At 40.0% G+C, this 23,832-nt stretch overlaps 3 protein-coding genes across 4 annotated transcripts in view; 2 read left to right on the top strand and 1 right to left on the bottom strand.

Annotated features, from left to right (window-relative positions):
• Positions 1-3,871, top strand: part of LOC102061252 (signal recognition particle subunit SRP54) — a 34,857-nt gene extending 30,986 nt beyond the window's left edge. The window contains exons 16-17 of the mRNA XM_074542684.1: positions 751-848; positions 1,653-3,871. Of these exons, the coding sequence (XP_074398785.1) occupies positions 751-848; positions 1,653-1,865 (311 nt within the window). The 3' untranslated portion in view covers positions 1,866-3,871. The remainder of the gene's footprint in view (positions 1-750; positions 849-1,652) is intronic.
• On the bottom strand, positions 3,607-18,125 carry PPP2R3C (protein phosphatase 2 regulatory subunit B''gamma). Its single transcript, XM_074542686.1, is given in 14 exon segments — positions 3,607-5,068; positions 5,776-5,835; positions 7,440-7,577; positions 9,171-9,307; positions 9,912-9,987; positions 10,060-10,115; positions 11,188-11,320; positions 12,052-12,122; positions 14,479-14,576; positions 15,310-15,422; positions 16,016-16,120; positions 17,244-17,371; positions 18,028-18,083; positions 18,085-18,125. Coding segments are annotated over 14 exon segments (1,386 nt in total). The 5' UTR covers positions 18,111-18,125; the 3' UTR covers positions 3,607-4,879.
• Positions 18,126-18,203: 78 nt separating this feature from the next.
• Positions 18,204-23,832, top strand: part of PRORP (protein only RNase P catalytic subunit) — a 39,565-nt gene continuing 33,936 nt past the window's right edge. Inside the window, exons 1-4 of one of the 2 annotated variants that reach the window (XM_074542681.1) lie at positions 18,204-18,349; positions 18,865-20,266; positions 21,331-21,378; positions 22,716-22,848. In XM_074542681.1, coding sequence (XP_074398782.1) covers positions 19,269-20,266; positions 21,331-21,378; positions 22,716-22,848 — 1,179 coding nt within the window. In that variant the 5' untranslated portion in view covers positions 18,204-18,349; positions 18,865-19,268. The remainder of the gene's footprint in view (positions 18,350-18,864; positions 20,267-21,330; positions 21,379-22,715; positions 22,849-23,832) is intronic. The other variant, XM_074542682.1, reaches the window with a different exon arrangement.

The raw sequence follows: 23,832 nt of genomic DNA, 5'->3' as shown, positions 1-23,832 counted from the left end.
CAGTGACTGACTTCTGGTTTTTTCCCTAAGATGACTAAGTCATTTGCATCCTTGGGGCAGATTTACAATTTGAAGTGCAGAATATTTGACTTCTTGCTTGCCTTTACTCGACCAGTGTTATCTGCAGCCTTCACCATGGTAAAGAGACTGACAAGCTTACCTCTGCTCCATACTTCTGACTGTGCCCTATTTATTTTAGCAAAGTAGCACTGAATGTAGCCTACAGCTTGAAAATTGAGACAACTGAAACAAACATTTTATTAATCTGTTAGTATGCAACACAGAACATTGTTAAAACTGACTTGAGGTATGCTTGTGTCAGTAAATCCTGTCTGTTTGCTAGTGCCACCAGATTGAACTGCCAGTACAGCTGGTACCCATGTGCTTTTGTCTAACCTTAATTTTCAGTTTCAGTTCAGCTCAAGGCTTACCCTTTAACTGGTTCCTAGCAAAACAAACTTAGATCCAAAGCTGAAATTAGAAGAATTCAAACCCTATCACCATATATATTTTCACTGAATTTCATGTTCTTCTTCTTTTGTTCATTCTTTATCCTAAAGAGCAATTATTAGTATATTCAGCTAATAATTACCTATAAGGACATTAACCTCACAGGTTTTTGTGGTATTTTGTGAGTGAAGTAGGACTAGAGAAAACCATTCAGGAAAGATGGTGATAATTTTTATACTAAAACGTACAAGAATTCTCTTCTAGATACTAATCCTGTGTAAACCTCCCTTTATTTTTTAGTGTGTGATTTCCTGGGGGAAAAGATTGCATCGGTTCTGGGAATAAGCACACCAAAATACCAATATGCCATTGATGAGTATTACAGAATGAAGAGAGAGGTATGTGTGGGACCTAGGGTTCTTGCACTCCTTCTCTCCCAACTTGTCTTTCCTGGTACTCTAAAAAATAAAATTTGTATTCTAGCATTAAAATGAAGCTTTAGACCCTCAATTTCAGCTTGCCTCCAGTTTTCATTTGATGCATGATTAATGCTTTCTTATCCATCAGCCTTTTCTCTCCAGCTCATCAGTCTTAGAAACGGGTGGGTGCTGACCTCTGCTCTGTTTCTCTTGTACCATGCATTCTTTAAGTCAACACTGAGAAAGTTGGATGGACAGCTGCTGAACACTGAAAAAGGGGTATTGCTGCTAGCAATACGCTTTCCAACTCTAAAACTTGTTCAACACAGTCTCAAGGGTAAATTGAACACGAGGTTACTGTTTGTTCTCAAGCATAAAGGGGCAATACTGATAAATAGCCAGTGCTTTGGGCAAAATAACCTAACCCTTATAATCTTCCTTTAGAAGAGATTGAAAACATATTTAAGGCTTTATTAGTTTTTTTTTTAATTGAGAGCTGAAAAAACTTTGAAGGAGGTAGACCTATCACTATTGCTGTTAACTAAAACTGCTTATTTAGATATGTGTCTTTTTTCTGTGTTTAACACAGTTTAATCCTTCACTTTTGGGGATTTTTTTTTTCCATAATGGGAGTGGAATTCTGGAATGTATCTTATCTTATGATCAACTAGTGACTGTTTTCTAGTGCAACAAATGTCCTTACCTTGTAACTATTATGCTCTTATGGAAAGACTTAATCTAAGTGGTAAATAGTAGCATATGAATCTGGTTGTCTCTTTCTAGGCAGAAGAGGAGGAACAGGAAAACAAGATGTCAGAAGAAGCAGAAAGGCAGCATCAGGAACAGCAGAACAAGCCACAAGCTGAGGCTCCTGTCCAGACAGACCAGCCTGGAGCAACAGCATGCTCTTCATTTGTGAATGTAAACTTTGAAAGTGAGGGAGATTGCCCACCCACTGCGGAAAATAACCAAGATGTAGTTCCTGTCCCTCCTTAAGTGTAAAGCTCTGTATAATGTAGGAAATAAGAACTGTCAGGTGTCACAATCTGCCTATAAACAGGAAAAATAGGATCATGCTTGTTCAGTGAAATACAACTCCTACCATTCTTATTGATCAGGAGAGAGCTAGGCAATGTCTGTTCAGCCAGTCTGCCTAATAAAGGCTGAGGCATTCTGCCAAATTGGCACTTCAGTTAAAATGAAAATTGCACTACAAACATTTGGTCTAAAATTGAATGTGTGAGCTGATTTCTGTGTAAAGTAAGTAGAAATGTCTTTTCTTTGAATTGCTGTGTCTCTAACACCTGTGAATTGCAGAGGCAGTGCTGTTTCCTACTTCTGAAAACCTGATTTGCACATTGTTTGCAACTTGGCTCTCTATGAATAGATTAATAGGAATTAATATCCTGTAACTCAAAGGTAATTATAATAGTCTTATTCCCCCTATTTATTGTCACTGTTGTATGCATGTATTTTTTCTGTTGTTAACACAAAAGAATAATGTTAGATTTAATGTTAATTAAAGGGTCCACTGACTCTTTGTTAATTAAGTAAAAAAAATCCCAACTTTCCAGGAGGCTATAAGCGTCCTTAAGAACTTACTAACAAGTACCAGCATTCTTGGAGGCCAATAGTGCTCAGCTGCTCCATCCAGTGCTGTTGTAGCAAAGTTCAGAACTAACATCAGTCTAGGATGTTCTCAAGCCCAAGAATTAAGAGACCCATGTGCTTGAATGCATGCTCTCAGTGGTCTGAAAAAGAAACTAAAGTCTTGCTAAATGATATGAAGTACATGGTACACTCTATGTAGTACCAGTCTAGAACTATGAACCTTTTTGGACATTGATTACACAAGTCTGTGTACTTGAGTAACCTAAAGAAATTGTGTGTTGAATGTTAAATTGCCAGTAAGGGATGTGCCACTGCAGATAATTTTCATCCTATTAGCACAGAACACATACATAACTAGAAACAACAAAACCAAACTTAGGACTCTTTCCTTCTCTTAAATAAATATGTGTTGTGATACTGCACTTACAAAACCAGAAATTTTTATTTTTGTCTAAATGAAGTGCAGCTCCACATCTAATACCAATTAAGCTGTTTTACTGCAGTGACTGTACCTGTAGCTTGTAAAAGGTGAATAGTTTACTTTGCAACAATCAGGTGTCATTGCCTCAGTCATTTTCTGTGGACAGCTGTTGTAGGTAAAGGAGCAGAGAACCTGCACTATTTACCATGTAGAACATTACTTCTGTCTTTGAGATTTATAAAAAAAAGTTTAAAATAGTCCTTAATGAAATTGGGTTGCTGGGTATCATGACATGTCCCTGGCCTTGCTCCCAGTGCCAACTGAGGAGCCTGATGTAACACCACAGGCCAGGTACCTTGGCTCTTAGTTTCTGGAATTAATCATGTATTTCAGATGACCCTCTGCCTGAACTAATGTCCTGTACAGCACAAATGCTTCCTCTCATCTGTCTGTAGCTCTCCAGTACTACAGAAAATCTGAGGAGGAAGATTCAATCATCAGCTGTAGTCCATCTGCTTTGATACTCCATCCTTTGCCTTTTCTGAATTGTAAGACAGAGGGTGCTGACCACAGTGTAAAATCACTCCTTTGCCCTGGATGTCTGCAAGGGAGAGCTTGATTGATCACCAAGGGAATACACAGAAAACCAGCTTGTTAGTTCATATAGCATCAAAGAAAGAAAACATCAGATAGCTTGAGTAATACTTTGACAGCTGAAGGAGACTTTGCTTTTCTTCCAATAAATTAATGTCAGTATGTTTTTTTTTTTTACTTCCTTTCCCTACTATTTGTTGCATAACAAATGCTCTCACTGCCTTCTTTGTATGAAATACTGTATTACTCACTGTGCCTTAACTTAATCTTTCCTTTTTTGCAAACTGTATGAAAGTGGTAACTTTCATATTGGTTTAATTTTTCTGTAAATGCATTAATTGGTTATTTTATATTTAATATAATTTTTGAACTGGAAGTTGGCTATGGATTTTCCTTTAAAACTGTGTGGTCTTTGAAACTTTATGCCTGTGCACAGGTGTGTGTGCCTGGTTAGTGTTTCCATCTTTACTAAGTCACACATCCTGGTGGAATACTCAGGCACCAGATTTCAAAATATCATTTTACTCCTACCCGTTCCTTAGACTCTCATGTGTTCAGCACTACCTCAAACTAATAAATAATGCAGGATTGTAAACACTTCTGGCCTGGAGCTATTGTAATTCTGTCTGAAAGCTGAAACATTTCTGTGGCTTACTTAAGGATTAAGAGAGTTTCACAGCTGTAACTGCTACTGCTGTAGCTCAGTTGTACGATTAAGATAGATTACATAAAATACTTGCACAGGAGGTTAACTTGGTGAAAGCCTGTGTACAGGTGTTTGGAGTAGTTTTAACTAGATCTAAAGCTAGTGCAGTTTTATTTCTGTCAATGAACCTCCTAAAATTAGGTAACTATCCACTTCAATAATTTACTTATCCTCCCTGTTTTAAAGCTGGTCATGCATAGAAGAAAAAGGCCTCAGTTCTTTCCTTCTTACTGAAAACTTTTGCCTTCACAACAGAATGCTCAACAGTGCTGTCATTAGAGGAAGCCATGCAGGATGGAGAGGGAGGCTTGGGATGGGTGAGTGGATTCAGGCCAGTGCTGAAGATACCAAGAACCACATTCTTACTTTCAGGTTAAATTCACATGTAGAATAAGGTATTTAAATAAGAACAGGGCTTGGTACACATGAAAAAAATTCAAAAATATTTATTTAAAAAAAAGGTTCTTTTTGCCCTTAAACAGCACTTGCTTTTTTGGTTTCAGAAATTAGATTTGTGATTTGTTTATGTACCACATTTTATATCATATGTGGAGCAGAGGAGGAAGGGAGAGAAGTAAAATGGAAGAGGAATTAATTCAGATAATGAACATTTCCAGCTTCCAGCAGTTGGCCCATCAGATGGAGATCTCTGTGGATACAGTCTGCTCCCACTGGCAGTCACGTTTCGTCACCGTCAGCAGCGCTGTCACTGTCGCTGGCCACAAGGACCTCTCTGTTCTCGTAGGTCCAGAACCCATTGAGATCAATCAGAATGCTGGTAACAGTGTCTCCTTGACTGCTATTGATCAAGTCTTGAAGGGAGATTTTGTAAGGGTCCTTAGGCTTCACCATATCAAAGATTTCATCCTATGAAAGACAAGTCAAAATTGGGAGAAAAGCCCCACACATTAATGAGCAGAATAATGGCTATTTCATACCCTATACAGAATGATCTTTGGGCAACTAGTGCCACCCACACCAATTCACAAAAAGCAGCTGTTAAGCCCCAAAGCATTTAAGACACAAAGCACACTGACTGACTGGCTACAGTTCAGAGCAGTGTCCTCAGCTCCCACATCTCAAATAAAAATTTGCTTTTCTGGGGAGGCTTCAGCCTCAAAGTGGCAAAATGAATCTCAGTTCATTCGTACGAGCTAAGTTTTGTACAAGCTCTTGTACTTTTTTTTAAAGTACTGAAACTAAATAAGCATTAGGCAGTAATCAGTTTTATAGGCTGCTTGTTTCAGCCACCAGTCTGCACCTGTCCCCCAAGGAATGATCCCCCGAACTGTAAAATGGACTTAGCAAGTACTTTCAAGTGTAAGAAACAGCAACATGTATTTAACAGGTAATTTGTCTATTACTAAGGAAGCTACTAGAACACACCAGTTACTACTTTACAGAGCAACTGCTGACTAGAAAGGCATTTTCAAATCTATGAGCAGGACAAGTCAGCTCATTTCTAGTAATCTCCAAGTAAACATACAGCAACCTAGAAATTATAATGTAACACAATTAAATTATTAAATGCTTATTCACAGATTTTACACAGTAGTCCATTTGGTAAAGCTAACCTTGACATCCTGAAAAGAAACTGGTTCTTGTCCATGAATTTTCATTTGTTCCTGAATGGCCTAGAAAAAAGAGAAGTTAGGAATGGCTAGTGCAGTATTATACTGACACCGTACAAGAGTTATTAAATGCTTCTGCATTTTAAGCTGTATTGCCCTCTAACAAAGCATTCATGGTACAGCTTGCAATAATTTTTCTTCCATATGTGAGGCAAGGGTGAGTTAAGGCACTATCAATGATACACATCTTTAAGTTCAGAGTTCTTAATGAATATGATATGAATCTCACTTTTATTATGACCAGTGTTTCAGCAATTTGCATATTAACCCTCAACACTCAAAACTTAAGATATTAATACACTTGAACCATAGGGTTCCATTTCTGACACAGTATGAATTACAGGCTAAGGAAAGAGAGAAAGAAAATGACCAATGAGCAGAAAGACACCTCAATTATTTTAATGTGGTACTATTTAAACATCTGCATCACCAAACCTACACCTGCAAACCAAACTGTTTCACTAGCACAAGCTGCACAGCCTCTGTAGGTGCAGACCTACTGACACTTAATGCTGGCAGAAAAGCAATCAATCATTCACAGAGCCAAGAGGAACTGTTCAGATTTCAAGGAAAACTTCAAATGTGCCATGTCCCAAAGGAGACTCGTTACAACACAGAAATAAGGTGTGTATAGGATCCTGCCTTGAGCTGAATGCTTTACTGACTCTGTGAAATCTCTTCCTTGTTCTTCATCCTTCAAGCAGACAGCTAAGCACAGGACATTATTATTTTATAATACAAAGATCCATATAACAAAATTTGGAGTGTTTGTCCCTGTGTCTGAATAGATACTACTGAGGGAATCCTGCACATGAATAAAGCATCAAGCTCATAACTCAGCTGGAACCATCCACAGCAAAAATACTGTTTTACTGCAGAGCACTTCCCAAGATATCTCAGGTATCGATGAGAAAAACAAGATGGAATAAAAAAACACCTGCCCCCTTTCCCAACCAAAATCACCACTAGTCAGAAGAAAAAAAAATGCAAAACAACAAAAGCCATCACACACAAACCCCAGTTTGGAGAAAGATTTGACAATCTTAAGTGAAAATTAACAGCAACTAAAAAAAAATTAGGCTTAGTTTAAATCTATTTTAGAAGCAACAAGTACAAATGCAGACTATGAAAAATGCAGTAAGCGTTTTGCAAGCAAAGCACTGAATGAAAAAATCCCCCAGCTGTATAGGCCTATCAATAAATTTCATTATCTTCATCTCTTTTAGTGAATTTCAGTATTACAGTTGAAATTAAAACCATGGGCAATAATCAATTAGAACTATCATAAAAGATTTTAACAGGTAATCATCACATAATCTTAGGACAATTTTCAATTTAAAAAAAAACCCACCCCAAATCAATAGAAAATAGTTTTCCTACTCAAAATCAAACCAGTTAATTTCAACTGCAGATAAACTACTGAAAATACCTTTTGAAATCTTTCCAATTTTAGTCTTAAAAAAAAAAATTAAATCTTCTTAGAAATCATTACTAGCCTGCCTGTGGCTATTGGTAATTTAAAGTGATTTCCTGCAGATCTGCATGCAGAAGCACATAGGCTGTAACACTATAAACACAGAAAATGGCCTACTTATAAAGAGACTTACCCTAAAGAAATAATTAAGGGAAAAGACATTCAGGTGTCCTTTGTTCTCTATATCAAGCAGTTTGAAAATATATTGCAGAGCTGCAGGCTCCTTTCTGTTTTCTAACGCAAGCACAAAGTCCAGGTAGGTTTTATAGTCCTAGAAGTAGATACAATCATGTTTATTACAGTCTTCTTTCTAAATTGATTTTGCAAGCAGGACCTCTATAATTGGCAGCTATTTCATTCTAGGGGATCAGTTTATTTTCTGAAAAAGACAACATGAAATAGAAAATGGCTGCTACCACTAATGTGCACAGAAAAGTTAGTTTTTAATGTCTGCTATAACAGGAAATCCTGCCATTTTAGTGGCAGAATAGCATTCCAAGCATAAATCCAAATGAAACATGCCATATATATGTTTTTAAACAATGTTTACTATATATTTAAACTGCTGAATATACCCAACGAATGAAGAAAAAACATATAAAATGTTTTCATTATCATAGATTAAATGTCTGGCGGCAGTAAGCCTGCTGGTACCAAATAATGAACTATATGGCCAATTACATAATCCTTAAACCAGAGTCAGTGGTCTGGCAAATTACATGCAAGAAACATTAGTTAATGTTCCAAATAAGTATCACACTTTCTTTTTTCATTAGTATGGATTCTTGGTTTCCCAATGAAGACACAGCTGTGACAAGGACAGAACTCCTCCAGCCCCATGTGTATTATAATTACCCTGTTTACCTGTAACACCAGGGAGTTGTGCTGTCATTCAGAGACAGCCTGGAAAAATGGGCTACCAGGAGCCTCACTGAGTTCAACAGAGGGAGTGCAAACTGCTGCATGTGGGCAGGAATAACCCCCTGTACCTGCAGAGCTGGGGGCTGACTGTCAGGAAGCAGCTTTGCAACAGCCCCTGCAGCAAAGGCTGCTGCCAGCACCCTCAGCTGCACCAGGAAATGCTTTGGTGGCAAGCTGAGGAAGGGGATCCTTCTCTACTCAGCACTGCTGGTGCTACATCCAGGCACTGGGCCCTGGCCTGGCCTCCCCCATACAAGAGAGATGAACTCACTGGTACAAACCCATAACAGGACAACCAAGAGGACCCCTCATGACCTCAGGGATTATGTGATTCTAACAAAAAAACTGCACAGGGGGCAAAAGGGCTGTATGGTGAATTTGTAACTTATCACTTCACATTCCAGTCATCTGAATGCAGACAAGAATTGTGGCTGAACACTAAGTAAAGCTTCAAACAATATAGATATAGGTGTTTAAATTAGTTAGACTTCTCATTGTTCATAGCTATGGAAAGCTTAAGATGAAAAACATAGTTGTCTTCATGAAAAAGTTGACAGCTTAGCTAACTTGCACTAATCTCAAGTGTGCCACTTGTCTTTGCTTCTCTTTAAAGCATTACATATAACTAGAAAGTATTGCTGGATCTATACATTTTTTCAACAGGCACTTTTGTAACTCAATCTACAAGTGGCTTTATCCTAGGCTGTCTGGATTCTCTATCACCTCTGCTTTTTCAAACAAGCAAGTTTTTTTAGGCCACACTACAATCACCTTGCTGTTAAGAAAATTAACTTGCCAATATATTGCATGATCATTTGAGTGCACAATGATAAACAAGTTCCTTCACCTCAAGCTACTCTTTAAAGATACTGACTATTAGACATTTCTCAACTCAATAAGCCAAAGATGTTATGCTGTGGACAAAGGGCAAACATGCAATTACCATTTCACCATCATAAGTTAAGCATTCCTGAAAAACACGATCCAAGAATATGTTGGTCAGAGTCCCTGTTCCATACCGGGACAGCTCTTCTTTGCTGAGCATGCCATTGTGATCTTTATCAAGGTTTAAGTACTGACCTAGCAAGGAGATAAAAAAAGCCAACCATAATATACCTCTATCAGAAAAGAATTCTTTCAACAGAGAAAAATAGACAATGAAATGCTAAATTTTCCAATTTCCATAATAAAATTAATGTAGTTAAGTGAGAATTTACTAGATTCACAATAATATTCATTAAGCATCAGAAATAAGTACAGAACATGGAGGGAGAGAAGTGGATTTCCATAATGAGGTGTTAGCAGTTCTAATGTAAGTGAATAGCTGTGGATACTGAGAGAGGAGCAGAAGGCTAAGAGCATATTACTTTATAGAAATATGCTGTAAGCATTAAAAAAGAGCTGAAGAGGATGCAAAGGCATGAACAGAGCCAGAAGAGAAGGTTACAGAGGAATCTTGTTCCTTGTGCAACAAAGTGACAGATTTTGATAAAGAGCAACAGCAGAGAACCAAAATTATAAAGAAAGTCAGGAAGATAAACTGAAAGGGTGAACAGAGGATTTGAAAAGACAAGTTAGCAGGAGGATTTAACATGACAAAAGCAGAGGAAAAACAGCAGTAATAATGTGTCTAAGTCATACAAGAAAGAGGAGAAGAAAAGTGCTGGCATATAAAGGAACCTACCATAAACTCTTAATGCAGAAGGAGCAGAAAACCAATTTGTTTCCTGACTTTCTTTAGAAAGTTCTTCATCCCTTAACTAAGTGAAACATAAAGTTAGAATTCAGAAAAAGTAAATTAAAATGCAACAGTATATGTTAGAGACTTTTACCTCCAGTAAATCATCCAGGAAGCTGCAAGCTAAGATATCCTGTATCTTTATCTTCCCTGCAGCAAGGAAAAGAAAATACATTTTAACAGTTGCTCAGCCACCACATCCATTTGACTACTCTCATCTAGGTTCTACTTAAGAAAGAATTATTTGGAGCAGAAAAAGATGCCTTTTTAAGGAACAAAAGCTAAACAAAACCCATGTCTAACATCAAGGTTAAGGCTCTAATTTCAGAGATAAAATAAAATACCTTTTAAAATATTTGGACAAAACTGCTGATGTTGGCAGGAGCTATCCTGAAGCTTTAAATGCCAGAAAACTAGATTAAAATAAATGTGAATGTTCAATATCAACTACTCAAAATGTAAAATAAAAATGCAAAGCAAGCATGCTTAAAACATTTGATGAAACAGTAATCTCCTAAGTGACACAGTATTCTTACACCTCCAGAACTCCAGCTGTGACAAAAAGCTAAGGCAGCAGAATGCATTTGTGCTGGTGCAGCTCTGACTGGTGCACAGACACTGTGCTAACAGCTGTGCACAATAATGGCACTTAGAACGTGTGCAATTACCTCTGCCAGAGGCTGCTGCCCACACAGTCCTGACCTTTACAAGGGGCACAGCTGGCCCTTGGAAACACATGCAGTTTGTGACTTCAATCGAGGACCTAGGAGGGAGCTACACTTGTAACAAGCATTATCAGACCTAGCTGCACACCTCTTCTAGTGGGTCTACACAGTGCACACAGATTTAATCACAGGCAAAGCACTTCCCTCTAACCATCCTGAGCATTTCCACAGCTCTGTGGATGTTCTGACAAGCAGTTTTTTTGGTTGCTGCGTTTTCTATTCACCCTAAATGCTTAAAAAATTAGCTACTGCTAATGGCTCATTGTGGTGAAACAGAATCTTATTTGTCAGTGTTTGAGAGATAATTCTGTAGTACCTCAGCTGATAGGTATCACACAGAAATTCAGTAGTTGTAAAAGTAGATTATTAGACTACAATAAAGAGTCATGGTCTTCAGTGGAGAATATCCTTCAATGCTGGACAAAAGCCTACCAGGACAACTACACACTGCTTTGAAAACACAAGTAGCTTCAGTGGAAGCATTTTAAGAGACCTACCTGTTCTGAGAGGATCCAGAAAGAAGAAGAATTTTCTAACTGCTGTGCAGACATAAAAGGAGTAAAAAGATTTTTCTAAGCCATCCAGTTGTGGCAAAGTAGGGATGAGTTCCAAAATATAGTTTTCTAAATCCTGCAGAATTAAGAAAAGGAAACAAGCATAGAACATTATTATTGTTCCATGTTTGCTATATTCTTCCCTGGCTTTCAAGTGTATTTTGTTAAAAATACAGTCCTGCAACAATGCAGAAAAGAGCATGAAAGCAGGTAAAAAAGCTTCTGTCTATGTGCAAGAAATCCCAGATCACATCCATGCACATGTTATTCTAGGGCTGAAACAACCTATGAATGAATCAGAATTTAACAAAGTACATAATATTTATAGATAAATATAAATGCATTCCACTGTACCTTTTTCAAATATCAGGGGCATAACTCCTGATTGGATTATCCCATTGCTTAATATTCTTCAATGAATCTTTTTTCTTTAAGATGAGTGGTAACTAGGACATTTTTATTTACTTTATAATATTTACCTCATTTTAGAAAGGAGAATAATTCACTGAAGAATAATTTGTGATTTTTATCATATCCTACTAAATCTAGTAATCTAGTGTTAATGACAAAATCTTTGTAGATACAATCCTTTTTTCAGAAAACTACCCATAAGTTTAAAAGGCCAGCACCACTCTCACCACAACATCTCTTGAATACGTGAATTGCAATTTATCCAAACGTGCCCACCCCAAATCTATGTTATGATATAAGCTTTTACAAGACAAGGCTAGAAAAAAATTGGGATCTTTCTGATGCTCTGTCATTTGATTTAAAGAGAGACATTAACTTTATCAAAAATTCACTTACTGATTCTCTGAGGTAGCCTTGTCCTGCCACATCATATAAACTGAGACCTATTCTTGTCTGATGAAGCCATACTGTGAAACAGAAAACAGAATTACAATGCAAGAAACCTATGGGGCTTTTGAGTTTATGCCAAAATTTGATGTTATTCTTGAGGCCAGGCACAGCTGGATTTTAAGTGCTTCTTCCCATTCTTCTGAGCCTTAAGCAAAGCCATGTCATGTACTGCTCAGAAACACTGTTTCAGTCTCTAAATTTTTAAGTCATTTGCAGTATACTATAAATATACACTTCATAAATATATACTATTTATAATATAAACATACACCATTGCCACGACTGCCTTATAATAACTAGATGTGAAAAATGGCTGAGCAGACACCACATTTTATTTGGTGTATCATAGAATGGCTAGGATTAGAAGCAACCTTAAAGATCACCTAGTTCCAACCTCCCCCTGCCACAGGCAGGGATGCCACCCACTAGAGCAGATTGCTCAAAGCCCCATCCAACCTGGCCTTGAACACTTCCAGGGATGGTGCATCCACAGTTTCTCTGGACAATCTGTTCCAGTGCCTCACCACCCTCTGAGTAAAGTATTTCTTCCTAACATCTACTCTAAATGTCTCTTTTAATATAAAACTGTATCCTTACCTATTGCAAAATTGTATTCTCCTTGTCCTTTCACTGCCTGGCTAAGAAGTCACTCTGTCCATTTTATACACTCCCTTTAAGTACTGAAAGTCCACAATGAGGGCTCCCCCAAAGCCTTCTCTTCTCCAGGCTGGAAACCCCAACTCCCTCAGCCTGTGGCCACAGGAGAGGCTCACATGTCTTCTGTGCTGACTCCAGATGGGGTCTCAAGAGTCTCAGAGCACAGAGGGAGAGCCATCTCCCCTGACCTGCTGGCCACGCTGCTTTTGATGCAGCCCAGGCTTTCCAGGCTGCAAGCACACACAGTTGGTGACATGGAATCATGGATTGGTTCTCTCTCACTGACTGAGAAATGTGCAGCAGTGCATTTTCACTGCACTAAACACCTGCACTATGTCATACACAGATAGATTTCTCAATCCCTTGTATAGCACCAGACACTGCAGCTACAGCCAAAGGTCAGGCCCTCAGTTCTGAGTTACAAGACAAGAATTAGAATCACACAATGTCTTTGTAATGAGAAGGCACATTAATTGGAAAATCTACAGGACAATGTGCTTGAAGCCATTGTCAAAGCACTGTAACAGTGATGCAGTATAAATTAGATAAATAAAAACTATTATTTACATGCTTAACATTAAATTTAACTCCCATTTTCTGAAGAAACAGCTCAAAAGTTCCTCTTATGCAATATAAGCTGTCCTTCAGAACATTCACTCCTCAAGGTAAGTGTTTCTCCTGGTGTGCTGAGAGTCAGACAGCAGGCATTATACAGCGAGGCTGTTTCATTGTTGGCTTAAGTTTAAAGGTAAATATATCACACGTGAAATGATTTGGTGGTGGTGGCTTTTTTTTAATTACTATTTGTTTGCTTAGAAGAAAGGCATCATCCTAAATACACAAGACTCAAAACTTCTGAGTGAAACAAGCCCTGAAAAACCTCTGTCCATCTGCGTGGGCCTTTCTGAAATGCATACAATCCTAACAGACTTTGCCACAAGTCTCCCATCCTGCAGCTTTTGGGTTTGTGGCTGGAAATGGGTCTATTACTCATTCCTTGGATATTGTGCACACCTGCACATCATGCTTCCTGCTCAACACATTTCTCATCCCCTGCACTACAAGACTAAGTTAGGCAGGCTGAGCTGCTCAGAGAAAGGTGCTGTTCTCTTAGATCTGCTTTAGCAGAGCTAAGAACACAGTAGCCAGGGCAAAAGATAATGAGACAATCTTCCTTTCTGCTAGCCAACCCAGTATTTTTAAACAACATCTAATGCATATTAAAAAAAAAAGGAAAAAAAAAAGGCATTTTTCAGCCCAAGTGGCCATTTATAATAAAAAATAGCTGCAAGGATGGTAAGTGACAAGCACAGAAACATACTAACATATCTGACACACAGTTAAAAAATACAGATATCAATGTAGAAATACAAACAGCAAACAAAGTTATCTGCCTGATCACAGTGGTTGAGATCACACCTGCCATGGAACTGTATTGCTTTGCACTTCACAGTATTGCCTGAATAAAGGAAATCAGAATGACATGTATGTATTACAAACAGATCAAGCATATCTGTGACTGGGGAGAGGTGGATTTCAGAGGTAAGATTGACTCCCACCTTCTAGTAACAAGGAAAACATCCCAAGCCTCAAAATAAACAGCATTTGTAGTTAAGGACAGATCTCACTGCTGTTGAAGGGAACATCAAGTAACAAATAAAGCTGGAAAAGCCTTAAAAGGAAACAACTTCTAACACAGAAGAAGTGCTCACGAACCTTTTCTCATGACATAATTGAAGAACTGCATGATAGAGATCCTCCCATAAGGATCATTATGGAGCAATTTAGCAAAGATCTTCGCTGTAAAGAATTGCCTGCAAAACAAACACACACCTGGTTACACTGCACTGACAGATCCAGTTATAGTATTTGACATTTACAGATCCTGCAAAATAATGTTTTAACACAGAATGTGTTAATATGCTACATTGCACTCATCAGGTGGAATCCTACCAAGTAACAACATAAAAAGCAGCCACCTCTTCTGCTCATGAGACTTTTCAGTGAGGTACAACTTTAGAGAGCTTTTATTCAATTTCTCTTCAGTACAATGTGCTTGGTAGCTTCCAATCTTCTACAACAATATGCACATAAACAAATTGCCAGTACTGACAAATAACTGGCTTCTGCCCAAATTTCAATCACAAAGCTATGTGCACAACTGCCATCTCCAAAAGGAGGATAAAGAACTACCATTCACTGCATGCTGTGCACATCTGGTAGGAAATTCTGCATCAGCAGATATTAGGGAAGGTTGGGCAATACCACTGGAGACACGATTTCCAGTTAATTTACATAACCACTAACACCTAAAAATGTTCATGCTGATAAAAACTTTTCTTCAAAAGGATGCACTACCATTCTTTTAGGCACCTCTATTACAAGAGGCAGAGTACACCTTTGCAAGGATGTAAAGGAACCAGCTCATCAGTAACTACATGGATATGATTTTTTTCTCACCTTAAAACTGTTCCCATCTATTTTAGCAACTGAAAGCTACAGTAGCACTTAGGTTTAGTCAGAATGAGCAAGAGAAGAAAGCCTTACTTGCATTTTGGTCCAGCTTTTTCACCAACTTTCAAGAAGTTCTCATAATTAATCATTGCTTCTTCCCCAATCATTGGTGATGTCTGATGTTTGTCCAGTAGAAACCATAGATTCTTAAAAGGTATTTATATTTGGTTAAGAAGATATCTCTCCAGAGATGTCAACGTGCTTAAGATATAGCATTTAAGAAACTCAGCAAAAATGTGGGCTTGATGCAAGGGTTTCTCAGTAAATCAGGACACATGGTCATTCAGCCAAAAAAGTCAGTGTGTGCTACTTCCACTCTCTTAAATGCTGCTAAACACACACACACACATACACACACACACTCCACATGCACACTCTCCCTCCTTCACAAGCATTTCTAGGGTCACACCCCTTTTGTCTTTGCAGTGTAATAAAATAATCCATTTTAGGAGTCTCTCTCAATGATATATAAACAGAACTTATTTTATCATCTGGGCCCACCAAGAAATCACTGCAACGTGCTGGAGAACTGGAAGCCATCCATTTAGTCCTCACATACATCATAACAAGGAAGCTTCACACTGGCATTACCAGCCCAAGGCTAGGCAGCACTTCAGCTTTACCAAATACTGTGTGCCCAAATACAGAGCACCTTACCACAAGATTCTGTGGGCAGGCAGGCAGATCATCTAAATCCATTCAGAAGCCATTACAAGACATACAGAAATGACTTTCCTACCTGCAGCTCTTCATTATCCAACAGTTCTCTACTTTTTCTTTGCAGAAAGACAGCTCGAGATTCTTCTCTTAATTTCTGAAGCAAGACTTCATCTTCAGCTGGCAACTGCAAACATTGTGGCATTTTAATTTTCAGCACAGGACCATTCAAAAACTACACATCCAGCAAGTATTCTTAGGTAGTCTTGAGTCACACACTGATTGAAGTTGTTCACTTGACAGAAAATAGTTAGTCTACCAAACTTGCTTCTGCTACAAGGGATATCACTTGCTCACTGCCTCAAACCATCTCAATAATGAAGCACTTACCTAAAGCAGGACATCTTTAACAGGAGAGAGAGAAGTACCTAACACCAGATAACCCATTGAGTAAGCACTTTCCCAAGGTTGCTAGGTATGAGGGCTCACACATAAAAGACATTTACTGCTGTGTTTTACTTGGGAGAAACAGAGCATTCTGTTTTGTGGTAGGCCTGACTCTCCAAAGAGTGAAAGTCTACTGGACTTGTCTGGCCAACAAATAAGATGAAAGAACACCTAGTGTGAAAGTTCTGCCAATATTTACATGCCAAACTGTACAGCACCACTGGAACTTGGAGAGTTGCACACGTACCCATCAATTGAAACACAGGTACTTGAGAACTGCACTGGCAGAAGTGTGAGCCCCTAAGGAATACGTGACCATGAGAGGTTTGGCAGCAGCTGAGCAGTCACGCTGATGAGTACCAGCAATACCAAGATGTCAACAAGTGCTCCCATGCCAATCTGATTCATGCTCACAACTAGGTTGCTGGACCAAGCATTTCTGATGGATGATGCAAGCAACAGATCCATCTCTAGTCTGCAAGAGCAATGCCCCACCATTTTCATGAGGCAGCATCCCACCGTGTCTAAGCAGGAAATAGAAGATGTAACATTACACACGTGTAACACCAGTACATCAAAATTTATTTAGAACTTCAAGTGCCTCTGAAAGACAACTTGGTATCTGTACCAAGCAGACTGATTAGCAAAATATTCCACTGACCCCGATAAGATTCTCAGTACTTATTTAAAACTGCTGAAATTCACAATTGTACAAAACAAAAAATTAGACTAAGCAATTCACATCACTCAGACTTCAATCTACTTTAGCTTCTGAAGCTGCAGGGTCCCTGTGAGTGAGCATAAATTTTTGTTGTAACACAGAATAGCCTCTTGTTAAAAGTTTATCCGGACACTTCACTTACCCTGTAGTAAAATCGTGGTATGTTTGCATATGACACATTGTCACTTTTTTTCCCTCCTTTCCATTCCATGTAATATTTTGTGAACAATTCCATTTCTTCATCCTTTAGCTCTTGTTCACTCTTTTTGGCTGATTAACATAGAAAAGAATGTTCACGCTGTACTCCAGAGAGAGTTCTAATGTAAAAAGGGGCTCGAATAACAGTGTTAATACTGGGGCTTATCTAGTTGTGATGTTTGGTAACACAAATATGAGGTGGAAATGATCGGAGCACAGACCAATCACATAAATTACATAAGAATACGTCCCGTAAGTATGTTGAGTATGGGCACATCTCTCTTTCAATGACTGCACACACCGATTCGCTGCCAGGTGTGCAGTAGCTCACGGAGCAGCTCGCCGAGGCTGCCTGGCAGAGCAGCAGCGCTGCCTCAGACACAGCCGCGAGCTGCGGGCTGCCCTCCGACCGGCTCGGGGCCGCCGCTGCGCACCTGCGCCGGCCGCGCTCCCCCGCGAGTCAGGCACTCCCAGGCGCGGCTGCGGCGGGGCCGTGCGCCCAGCGCTCACCGCCCTCACCGCTCCTTGACCCTGAACAGCGGGAGTTTGGTTCTCCGCAGGGCAACTGCGGGACCCGCCCGGCCCCTGCGGCAGTGCGGACAGGGCGAAGCAAGGCAGCACCGGAGAGGCCGACGCTCACCCCGCCGGCCGTGCCCCGCCCGGTCCCGCCGGTGACTGCAGACGGCCCGGGGCGCTTCCCCGCCCGCTCCCGATCCCAGGGCACTCACGCGCGCGGCGCGCAGCCAGACGGGCCCGCAGCCTCCGCTCCCACTCCATCGGCAGAGCCCGCCGCCACCACCTCCCCGCGCATGCGCGCTACCCTTCACGACGCGCCGCTGCCCTTCGAAGCTTTTTGCCCACACCCGACATGGCGGAACGGCCCCGTCCCTCCTACCGGGGCCCGCGGATCACGTGTCGCCCCTCCCGCTGAGACGCGATTGGCTCCACGCGCGGGCACGGGGCCTCCACGCGCTTCCGGCCAATGGGAAGCTGGCCCGCCCTGCCGTGGGGCACGCGCCTGTCGCGCATGGCCGCCGCGCGCAGCGTCAGGTGGGACCCGCGCGGGGGATGAGGGAGAGAGGGGCGAGCGGGAAAGGCTGTCCCGAAAGCCGGGGGTTCTGCCTTACGGCCGGGCCCGGCCCGCGGGGCACCGAGTGAGGGACGGGGGATCCTGTGGGGCACCGAGGGACGGCGAACCTGCGGAGTCTCCTCGCAAGGCGAATCAGCCTGCGGACCTCCCGCTATTTACCTGTCTAATCTAACGTGTCCCTGGCATTTCAGTGTAATTGCTGCCCGCCGTGTTGCTCTGCCTCTTTGGCAGCTGCGTTACCAAGGATTTGGGATTGGGAAAACAAGTTAAATGGAAGTTTGTCACCAGGTGGAAAATGTGAGGGAAGCAATGTAGGAACCCCTCCTGGGGTTGCTTGAAGGATCAGGGTTGGGATTTCTCACCTGAAATCATCACCTGAGCTATCCCGAGTTTCATGTTTACTAGCGTCCAGATGGAAGTATCACAGAAAACCACGGAGCAGGTCATGATGTCGTGATGTTATTTTTATTTTTAGGAAATCTCCTGACTTAACTTGGACAAAGGCAGGAAGAAAAACCCTGTGCTTTTTGTGTAGCTGCGTCAACGTTGCCTTTCTGCGTACAACATTGACGGTACACATCCCTGCTGTAACCAACAAACAGGAATATGTGAAACATCTTCTCTAGAAAGAAAGATGCCCTCATTTTGGATGATTGCCCTCACAGTCTAAGAGATTGACTTTCATGAGAAAAGATTTTACCATCGTTTGTGTCCATAAGAGACAAAAAGGACTCCCAGAACAAACATTTGGAAACAGAAGCGTATACAGCTTGACAGCCCTTGGGCTTTTATTGATAACCATCCCCATGCAAACTGTATTTTTAATTTCATAACTTCATCAGATACAGTGAGCTAATAGTGAGACAATTTGATCTTGTGATGGCGCTCTTTTCTCAAACGAGTCAGGGTTTTCAGGCTTTGCTGTGGAAATGTCACATGTTCTGGCCTGTCTCAAGATGCCGACAACTGTTTGCTGCCTCTTTCAGCATCCCTAATAGGGAAAAAATTAACTCTTTCAGTTCTATGACATCTTCCAGCACTGCTTTACCAGTGGACCCCAAAGAAGCTGATGCCTTACCTGCCAAGAAAAGGTCTGAAATTGATTGCAAAGAAGGAAAAGGATGGGATGAGGAGACTAAAGAAATACCTGAAGGGAAATTCCACTTTTCTTCTTCTGTTGGAGCTGCAAAGAAATGGTCAATGAGTCCTTTTGTGTCAAGGCATCGGTTTAGCAATGTACAACCTCCAGAAAAACCTTTGCAGGCTGAGGAATGGAACAAACTAAGGGAAGATTTCCAATCACCTGAAATATTTGAAGAGGTGATGCTGAACAGTATGATCAGGTGCAACAGCCCCATTGATGTGGCCAAGTCCTTGCTGACGCACCTGGCAAAGCGCAACGGTGACGTTGCCTACAACATGCTGGTCAAGTACCTGACCCTCTGCGTGCAGCAGGGACAGGTGTCAGAAATCCGGGACGTGTACGACATCATGAAGGCCAGGTTCAAGATGTTAGAAAGCGGGGCTTACAGCCTTCTAATCAGGGGCTTGAGCAATTCAGATCAGTGGAGAATGGCCTTGACTGTTTTGGAAGAAGTAAAAAAGATTATGATTCCCTCACGGACGTGCTATGAAGCTTGTATCAAAGCTGCCAGCCGTCACCAAGAGATGAAACTGGCCTTTGAACTGTACAGTGAGATGTTGGCTAAAGATGTGGTCCCAACCTTGCACGTCCTGCAGTCGTTTTTTGACTTCAGCAGGGGTATGAAAGGTGCTGAGCTACAAAAAGAGCTCTTTGGTGTCCTCTTATATTTGAGAGAGAACCAAATATACCCTCACAGAACATTTATGCAGAGTATAAAGCTGTGGTTTGAAAGGTAAATAAAGTTTCAACTGCAAGATGCAGTTCATGAGGAGGAGGGATCCAGATTATCCCACAGATCAGCTCTGAGACCCCTCAACATCTAATTTTGATTTTTGCTTCTTCACAAGAGACATGATGCCATGAAAAGATGCATTTTATTTTTGCTCACAAATTACTGTGAAAGTTTAAAATTTTTACTGATTTCACCTTTTCTTTTACCTGTTAAATATTATTCCTTGGTACAAAAATTAGGAAATCATGTTGAGTCATGGCAATTCAGAATAGCTGACTTCATCTCTTTCTGGGGTGCTAGATAAGGAATATTGACTGGTGTTTGAGGGCTTTTCCTGTAATTTATTGGAGTATAGACATAGTAAGCTAATTGAAAGTTAGATAGTTTCTTTCTTTAAAGGAAAGAGGCAGCAAATTCCACTAGGTAAAATGAAGATTAAATGCATTGACTTTGTTCATCTCCTAGTATTCTGTACAATCTCCATAGGAGGCTCTGTGTTTTAGCACAGTATTTAGCTGCTCACACGGTTTGTTGTCATGAGTAGTGATTGTCAGACTGCAGATTTCAACTAGTTACAGTGCACGTGCACAATGGGGTTCACCTGAGCCCATCCATATTTCATGAGGTTGGGTGTGAGCCCATCTGTGATTTTTTGGCTTTGATTCATGTGAGCTTCAGAGCCATTTTACAAGTTAGGATGGAAAATGTGGCAGTGGGAATGTGCTACCATTATTGGAATGGCTTATGAATGTGTAGGGCAGTCAATTAGAACTTGTCAGTGCACACTGATTGTTTGTGTGGCTCTTAAAATTTGAGGACAGCATAAACTGCTGAGGTTGACAGTGTTAGTTTTTTGCATGTTGTTAAATGCTGGTTCTTTATAAAATATTTCCAGGTGTTACTAAATTAATGTGGATTTTTATATAATTTCTTTGTAAGGTGGATGATTGTTTGGTTTTTTTATTTCTAAATTTGACCAAAATATAATTTTTCTTACATGTAATTTGGATATTGTTAAATAAGAGCCTAGCTAATTTTTTTATCTTTCCCTCTGTACATATTAGTTTACCAGGAGGGAACTGGAGAGGACGCCTGACCAAAATTAAAGACAGGTAAATGCAACATTCTATTTATAAGTGAGGTCTTGATTAGTCTGTATTGATCTATTCCTTCAAAAATATAAAAAAATGGTTTTCCTTATATACAAAAGTATTTCAGTCCTTGAGAATATGAACCTTTTTGTGACATATGATTTCACAAACTCCAGTTTTCAACTCGTACAATAATCAAGACCCAGTATGTACATTTGAAAAAGAATTAAGCTTAGCAGAGCCAAGACAGAAAAACACAGTAAAAAATAAGAGGTGCCATTTTACTGTGTGGCTTATTTGTAACCTGTTTAGGATTTAAAGACTTTCTTTTTTGTTGACTTTATGATACTGTTGTTTAACAAGATGTGTAGTAGAGCAGTGTGTAAAATCTTGTCTTTTTGAAAACTGATACTATTTGCACACTGCAGTTAATTTTTACAGATGAAAGATTTCTTCCTGTCTCATTTTCAGTGTAGACAAAATGGTTCTTAGATTTTCACAGGTATATTTGGGTGTGTGTTTCTATCACAATGCAGTTTTCTTAACTTCTGTAAATTGCTGTTTTAAATGTTATTCTCTTTGAAACCTTGTTTTATGCTTTTGTAGCAATTTGGCAGTTATAAATGTATTAATTATGAGGATGCCTCCGATGGATTATGGGAGTTTTAGGTGGTTTATAAAAATACTCTATATTGCATACTGTGAAGTAAAAGCACATGTAGAGCCCACAGTTTTTGAAGCTCTTGAAAGAACAGGATAGCTCACTCTTTTAAGAGTTGTTTGCTATAAAATAAATTATTATTATGTAAGAATGTGTGTGGTACTCTACTCTGTTATAATAATTCATCATATTTTAGACAGCCTTTTCCAGCCTTTAAGAGTTTAAAAATTCTAAAGTCAATTGTCTTGACTGAGAGGTAAGTCTGTTTTCTGTTTTACTGTCTGTAAACAGTTGAAGACTTTGAGAGCTAAACTAACTTAAATCACCTCACATTTTATCATGGGTTAAGAACCTGTGAACAAAACAGTGACAAGTGGTTCCATAGTAGTTATTTTGCTAGAACTGTAAGAACACTTTATTTTGAACTAAACCAGTTTGAGGTAGCCTACTTGCATAAGTATTTGAATAAAATTGAAATGATTTCAAGAAAATTAAAATAATATAATAGCTAGTGAGTTTAACAGGTTTTGGTTGTATCACAGAAAGAGTACAACTGATTTTCTGATGATTGTACTGTGTTGGGCTTCTTTTAAAGAATTGTGCTCATATACAGACACTTGATACGTTAGTAATATTTAAGGAATTTCTTATTTAATAGCATTTTTCCTTCTGTTTTCTTGTTTCACTATTATTGCAGTGGACAATGCCCAGTTTGCAACCATCAGCTGGAGGACAGTAACCTTACCGAAGAGGAATACAGTCATCTCAGTGAGAGAATAATAAAGGACGTGATACATGGAGCTGACACTTTTAGAAAGACAAGTCCACAGGTAGGTCTTGTACACTCTCAGGTTCATTGGCTAGAAGGATAATATGCAAGTAATGTTGAGGCACTTTGAGAACACCAGAAATTTTTTCCTTTGCTTTACACATTGGTAGGTCATTAGATAGGCCATGATGTATCCTGTGTGTTTATATATCCTGTGTTTATCCTGTGAAGTATTCAGTTGTGTTTATAATTTGCATCTAAATCTCAGCATCTTTCATATTTTATTTGTTCTTACATTTTCAGGCAGCTGTTAGTGGATGCTGAGATAATTAAAATATGGGGGGTTTTTACATTAAAAATTAAAATGTTGCAAAATGGAAATGCTGATGTTCCGAAGACTGAATTTTAAATATGGAATAAAACACAGTGAATAGAACAAAATAATACATCTTGAGCTTGCAAAAAAGTAAAAGAACTGGTTATAGTTTGGTTCTGTCAACTTTTACAACCCACCAACCTATCAACTACTCCTCAATTTTAAAGATATACTTTCATATTTATAATTACAGTATACAGTATCAAGCTTTTCAAAGGTCACGGTAAACATACAAGAGGGTGAAATTTCAGACGCTGCAGTATATTGCAGTTCTGTCAGTTCAGTGAAGCTTTTGACTCTGTCTCCCCAAGCATTCTCCTGGGGAAGCTGGTGGCCCATGGCTTGGGCAGGTGTGCTCTCCCCTGGCTGAAAACCTGTCTGGGTGCCCAGGCCCAGGAGTGGCTGTGCAAGGAGCTGCACCCAGCTGGCAGCCGGGCACCAGGGCGTTCCCCAGGGCTCAGTGTGGGACCAGTCCTGTCTGACACCTTTGCTCATGATCTGCGCAAGGGGATCAAATGCACCCTCAGCAAGGTCACAGACAGCACCAAGTTGTGTGGGAGTGTTTATGAGCTGGAAAGCACAAAGGTTCAGCTGATGGATCTGGGTAGACTGGATCAGTGGGTCAGGGCCAACTCAGCAAGGCAAAATGTCAGGTCCTGGACTTCTGTC

This window comes from Zonotrichia albicollis, chromosome 6 (genome assembly GCF_047830755.1).
Source record: "Zonotrichia albicollis isolate bZonAlb1 chromosome 6, bZonAlb1.hap1, whole genome shotgun sequence".
NCBI classification, from domain to species: domain Eukaryota; kingdom Metazoa; phylum Chordata; class Aves; order Passeriformes; family Passerellidae; genus Zonotrichia; species Zonotrichia albicollis.
This window is presented reverse-complemented; position numbering and strand designations above follow the sequence as displayed.